Below are 6,768 nucleotides of genomic sequence, written 5' to 3'. Positions count from 1 at the left end.
TTAATCCTCTGATCTTTTGAATTTTCTCTGAAAAGAAACTGGAAAACTTGTTGCAGGCATTAGATTGAAGTTCAGGTGGTAACATCATAGGAGGGTTTATGAGCCTGTCAACAGTAGCAAATAAAGCTTGAGCATTTCCTGTCAATTAACTATCAAATAAAGGCCACTAGAGCCGATATAACCTTTTTAAAAAAGTAATTTATTTCTTTTATATATGTATATTGCATAAACTCTTTGGATATTGGTCTTGATCTATTGACACTTCGTCTCTTAACAGTTGGGAAAAAAGCACATCTGTTCACCTTCTCATTCTTCATTTTTTCCCCCACAATCAGAATATTTAGTACATTTTATTCATCTTAATGGTAGAAATGCCAAATGCCAAAATAAAAATTTATCTTCACTAACAATCCTCTGTCACTTAAACTGGAAACAATTTCCCCCTCACTGGAAACCAATTTTCTTCACCCTTACACTAACAGTCAGTCTACTGGTTTATATTCATCAATGGCTGTTTAGAAACTCTGACTCACCAAGTTGGCCAGGATGTAATGGTAGTTCTTCAAGTTTCTCTTTTGAGCTGCAATCTGAAAAGACAGAATTCCATCGTATTTTATCTGTTAATGACATTTTCCTGATGTGTTTAATTGTGATAAAAAGCATCCGTCACACATTAATCACAATCAGTTCTTCATCACCATCGAAAAGAGAGGGCAAGAAAACAGGAGGGTACCCTTAGATTTCGAGTCAACTGACAGATGATGCTAGAGAACGTTTGAAGATGCAGAAAAAAATGGTTGTTGAGGAGGAGGAAGAGCAGGAGGCAGCAGAAAGAGGACGAGAGGAGGAGAAAGAAGCAGGTGTTAGTCATTTCTTTCCTCTGTGGTCCAACTTTTAATGAGCATCAGTCAGTAAACATTCAGGAGCACAGCTGCTCAATTTTGAAGGAGGAAGCTGTTGGAACCGCCCTCCGCTTTCTCCTCCATCTTCCACTTCCTTCATTCCCTCTGCTGTAATTTGAGTTTTATCCTGAAAAAGGATAAAAGCAATCAAATCACATCAGAGCTGCGCTCCCTATGAAGGCTTCCCAACCATTTCAGCTTCTGCTTCTTCACCCTTAATGGGATGGCATCGATTTGCTTGTCCCAATATTTCAAACAGCAAAGTAGTGATGTCACCATATTTCAGGCCTAAACCTTGGAGACTAGAACAGTTTAGGATCAACTTTAAATCTGTGTTCTGAATGCTTTTCCTAACTCTTTTTGGCATGCAATTAATGCAAGATCAGACTTTGCTTTTCTATAACCAACCATTTCCAAGTTACCTTTAGGATTAATGTTACCAGATTATTACCAAATAAATTGAAGAAAAGAGGCTCAGTTTGGAGGTTACTTCTGGAGAAGTTAAGATCAAAGCAGAAATAAAGCAAACGAAGTAATTAGAATAAAACTTTATTTGATAAGTGACTTTTTAATTAAAGTGTTTATTTTTGCTGCAAAGTATTTTAATGAAATAATACAAAATGTCGCCCGGTAGTTGAAGAACTGGATTCCCATTTGTTTTGATCAAGCCTCAAAAACAAAGTAAGGAAGATATTTCCTGTAATCTATGGAGAATTTAAGGAATTTATATTAATAAATCCCAATAACTAGTCAGATTTCCTCTGGACTGACAAGTCATATTTAAGCCTCTGCCCAAAATTTGGACTAAGTTTGATAGCAGCAGATGGTCGGACATTTGACTGATACGTTTAAAAGTTCTAGAGAATGGCCTGTCTCAGAAAGATGAGTGGGTTTTTTTGTTTAATATGTCTTATGGACTTTACATTTTTTCAACTTTTTATTGTCTGCAGTTTTTATTCATCAATACATAAGATTGTTTTGATATACCAACAGTGAACCATCAGCAAAAGCCACTTGAGACTTAACTCACAACTAAACTGAATGAATCAAGCTGAAGTCAAGAGGAACAGCATCTGATATTTCAAACAAGTTAAACTAAATTACTGAAGCCAGAAAAAGCATTTGAAGGATCAGAACAGCACCTGGCTCTCAGGTTAGTCTCAGGTCAATGGAAATAAACTAACAACTGGTTTTAGGTTACAGTTTGTACTGAAAAGGTTTTACTTTCCTAAAAAATATGGACAAATAAAATCTTTTTCTGTCTTGTTTCTCCTGCTCTCTCTTCTTTATCTCTCTTCTGTGCTTATTCTTGTAAATTTTTCTTTCTTTCTTGCTGATGCCAGTCAATTATTGCTGAACCTGATTTCAAAGAGCTCTGTTAAAAGCAAAACAGCTGCAGAGCACAAATGTTCAGCGTCTCTGATCAGTGAGCAGATAGTGGATCCAACAACTGGGACAAGCATCATCTACCTAAATGTCTGTGTGCACTGGGATGTTGGTCAGTGACAGAAATTTCACAGAAGCATGGGTGGATAATTAGATAAAAAGACACTCTTCACAAACACGGAGTAAAACTGCCTCTGCAAACATATCTGAATGTGAATGAGCACAATCTGCTGTAAAGGGACATCAGTGTGAAACCCAATGAATTCCATTTGTAAAGAATACTATGATGGAGACACATCATTCACACTGAACATCTCATTCAGTGTGGAGCTACTTCCTTCTTGAATGTCCGATATCCTTATGATGTTCACATCTTGCTGTTACCAAATCCTGCTCTCCCAGAAAAGGAGACAATAGTCCACTGCTCTCTTCAGATCCAACTCTACTTAATTTCCGAGGTGACTTGACAACCACTCAACCATATTCATGTTCCTACGGTTTCCCAAGTAACTATTTCAAACCTTCTATTTCCTAAAAAAACACTCACTGACCAATGTCTGTCTGCAACAGTACAGCTACCTCACATTACCTTGGCAGATGGCAGATGTACATGGGAGACCAGACAGTGACTTTAGCAAGTTAGCCAAGAGGCTCCTGTTTGAAGAAGTGTCCACACTCCCTCTTAAAAAAGCACAAAGACGACCAGCTGTGAACATCAGGATCGAGTGGATTTGTTTGTCTTGCAGCTCTCTCTCTGAGATCTTTCTGGGTTTAGTTTCTAGTTCAGCAGAGATGTGCTCACTCATTTCTTAAGCAACTGTCTACAGCGCGGAATCATTTTAAAGTAAACATCAGCTCCACTTGCCTAATCTGAAAGGAAATATTGTTCCTTTCCAGCCAGCTTTATTTACTGTGTTGTGGTGTAGTTTCAGAAAGCGGTTGCTTGTTTGGACAGTACTGTCAAACTGACACCAGCACTAATGGGCTCTTAGCAGCTGGCAGACAACAGCTGCTCTCCAAAGGAAGAAAGGAGGATGAACAGACTCCAGTATTTTAGCTTTGAGGCTAAAATAAAGAAGAAGTGGTCAGTTTTTACCACATAGTGACAATGCAGCAGAAAGCTCGCTCTTGTTTTTCAGCCCTGTTCTGGTTTATCAGTCTTTTAAAAAAATCATTTAATTTGATGCCTAATTAATCTTTGTCTGCCATCTGGTTATTACAGCATGGACTGCTGCGTATTAACGCCTCCTCTCATCCTGGATTTGTATCGGGGTCAGCAGATCATTGCTGCATCGATCTGTTAGAATATATTTACATTTATCTTTTCACTTTGGCGATTCTAAAACAGTGAGCCAATTACAAACTATCCATCCAGCCATAGTCTTTACCCGCCTGTTCTTGCAGGTTCTTCCCTATCTCCGGCAGTCATTGGTTGAAACTATAAGCTGCTTTTCCATGACAAATGTGTTCTTTGTCGCTGTTCTGCTAATGCAAAAAAAAAAACAAAACAAAAAAAAAAAAACAAAACAACACAATTTTCAATTGCAGTGTGTCCAATAAATAAAAAATTTAATTAAAACCACATGTGAATAGTCTAGTTCACATGATAAGTCATTAAAAATCATGGCACAGACAGATGTAAACTATTACATGAGATTTAGTCATAATTCAGCCATGGCACTCCATCATCTATCAGTTATCAGAACAGCCGTCGGCATCTTATTCAGGACCGGGAGGGACAAGCCTCTTACATCTGGGAGCAACTATCTATACAGTGTTTTGAGGAAAATTGTAGCAGGCGATTTGACAGAAGAGCTATGGATTCAACACTTTCGAATGACAGATCATTTTTTATGAACTGTGTGATGCTCTGAGATCTCTGGTGGAGCCAGTTGTTCATTGTCCAAAAACCCCCAAAACAAACCATCATCCTCCTACCACTTACTGCTGTGTTTCTTCATGGTTTATGTCAGAAGTTAACATCCAGCTGTTGATCATGTGACTCATGGGATTTGAACAAGGTGTTTCCAAAAAAAACCCCCCTCAAATCAACACAAATACTTTTTTTAATAAAAAAAAAAACATTTTTTCTCTAAATTGGCGCGTTTTCTTTCAGTTAATTTATTTTTGTAATTTAAATTTCATGATTAGTAAAATATTATTAATCTGATATTAGCATCTTCTTAATTCACAGTGAATTTGCTGGGAGCACTGGAAACATTGGCAATTGAAACATTTTTGTTTGGAATATTTTCCAGATTAATGTGTAATAGAAACTGCTTTTCCAAGGTCATTGTTTATGTCCTCAGAATGTGTTAATACACAAGTTCCAGAACGGCAAACTGTTCTAATATAGGAGGTCACACTGATGACAATAAATTAATCAAGTACATTTAATTAGCAGAACCTGGTTGCTACTTTCACTGTTAACCTTTGTTGAAGCAGCAAGAGATGAACTTAAATAGAGTGAACTGTGTTGCAAGTTTTTCTATAATGGCAGTCATGTTCTCAACTGAGTCTCTCTGTTTTCAATGTGATTCAACATATGCTGTTTTGGTTTTTAGCCAATGAAACCATTGATTTTCCATGAATTCATGCACTTCACCACATACTCTAGACAAAGTGCTTTTTGGAAGAAATTGTTTAAGAAAATTATGCATTTTAATTTTGCGTGATGGCAGAGATTGTTCTACCAGCTCTTTGCACTCTGTTTGCTTCTCTAGGAGCTGTTTTATTGTCCTTTCCCACGTATCATTCATGGATGCTAAGGTCTGAATATAATCTGTAGCTAACTTCTAATAAATGAAGAAGTACCTTAACATGACATTACAAAGGTTTATTCCAAACTTTCTCAGTTAACAACAATCACATAAAGGGTTCAAACCTGAAATTACATGGAGCCACAAGTAAACCAATGGTTGGTTTAACCCCCACAGAGCAAAACTTTTAACGTACAGGAAAATTACATTGACAAATACTTGTTTTTAGTTTTAATCTGATGGGGAAAAAATGTGTTAATCAGTGAGCCTTTTACCAGGTTGAGGATGTTGTTCAATCGTTCCAGTTCACAGTCAATGATGATATGAAAGTCCTCCTTGTAGTCAAGATCAGCCAGGAGTTTGATGAAGGTCTTTTCCGTCATTGTGTCCAAATTAGCGGAGGTAACCTGCCAACTGCGCTCTGCTGCTGTATCAAGGATCCTCTGTAGCACTGTCAGACCTGAAGAAGACTAAATTAATCAATTCACCTGCAAATCTGTAAAAGGGTTCAAAGAACTGTTACATGCAGATCTTCTGATCCTCTAGTATCTGCAAATTTCCTATTGTCTGTTTGTTTCAGAATCACACATCATTTCTCTGCAGATGATATTCAACTACTCTAGAAGAAGCATCAGTAGGTTTTCTAGAAAACCTACTGATGCAAGAATCTTCTCTTGCTTTCCAATTGTGTGTTCCATCCATCCATCCATCCATCCATCCATCCATCCATCCATCCATCTTCTTACGCACTTTTCCCACTGGGGTCAGGAGGGGTGCTGGTGCCTATCTCCGGCTGTCAATGGGCTGGATGGGTCACCAGTCCATCACGGTGTGTGTAACCTTCATTAAAATGTTCTAGTTTAGTTTGAACCTGAAAATTTTAGCACAGTCTCATAAGCTCCAGTCTTAGTGCTATTAATTATCTCATGACCAACAGCCATTATTGAAATGGTAAATCAAAGTTATTGCTAAGTCTTGTTAATTTTTATTCTCATTAAGAAAAGTCCTTCAAACCAAGGTCACCTATTATAACTTCTGTTTATTTTTAATTTACATTCCATGTGCATCCTTGTTTAGTTTAGTTGTTTCTTGGTTGTTTCTTTGTTTTGTCTTAGCTTGCTTAGGTTCTGTTTATGTTATTTATGTAAAGCATTGTTCTTATTGTCTATAAGAAGTACATTTTAAATAAAGGTTGGTTTGCTATTTGGTTGATTTTCTTTTTGAATGTTCCCAGGTTGGGAATCTTAATAAGCAGATTAGATACTGTAAGTGTTAAATACATTTTATTTTACTGTAATATTGGATACAGTAACTGTAATAAAATATACTTATTTACATATTATATTTGAAATTATATCTAAAAGTTCAGTTTTTGCTTAAACAATTTGAATGAACTAAGATAGTGAGAGCTTATTGCATATCCTGCTCAAGCAGTTACCCTAAAAATAGTTAAATTATGAAAATTGTACAAACTCACACTGTGATTGCAAAGAAATTCTTCAAATAAAATCAAAATGCAAGATTGTTGGCAGTAATGACATGATCCAGATCACCTATGTAGGTATTTAATTTATTAGTCTTGTTGAACTTAATTCAAAGTGTTTTAAGATATTTATAATTACTAAGTCTGTTAAGCCTCGCCTCGGTGGGGAAGGAACCGGAGCTAGTGTGCGAGGCTGAGAGGTTCCGGCTAGAAATAGTCGGCCTCACCTCGACGCATG

The 6,768-nt window shown here is 36.9% G+C and overlaps 1 protein-coding gene across 1 annotated transcript in view; it reads right to left on the bottom strand.

Moving 5' to 3' along the window:
* Nucleotides 1–6,768, bottom strand: part of LOC106938978 (glutamate receptor 1-like) — a 50,116-nt gene that overhangs the window by 17,819 nt on the left and 25,529 nt on the right. The window contains exons 3-4 of the mRNA XM_015021195.1: nt 5,323–5,507; nt 534–587 (exon numbers count right to left, since the gene is read on the bottom strand). Coding sequence (XP_014876681.1) covers nt 534–587; nt 5,323–5,507 — 239 coding nt within the window. The remainder of the gene's footprint in view (nt 1–533; nt 588–5,322; nt 5,508–6,768) is intronic.

The sequence above is a fragment of the Poecilia latipinna genome, unplaced genomic scaffold, assembly GCF_001443285.1.
Source record: "Poecilia latipinna isolate Pla-1442-1.1 unplaced genomic scaffold, P_latipinna-1.0 Scaffold2740, whole genome shotgun sequence".
NCBI classification, from domain to species: Eukaryota; Metazoa; Chordata; class Actinopteri; order Cyprinodontiformes; family Poeciliidae; genus Poecilia; species Poecilia latipinna.
The sequence above is the reverse complement of the archived record's forward strand: the minus strand, read 5'-3'. Positions and strand labels throughout refer to the sequence as shown.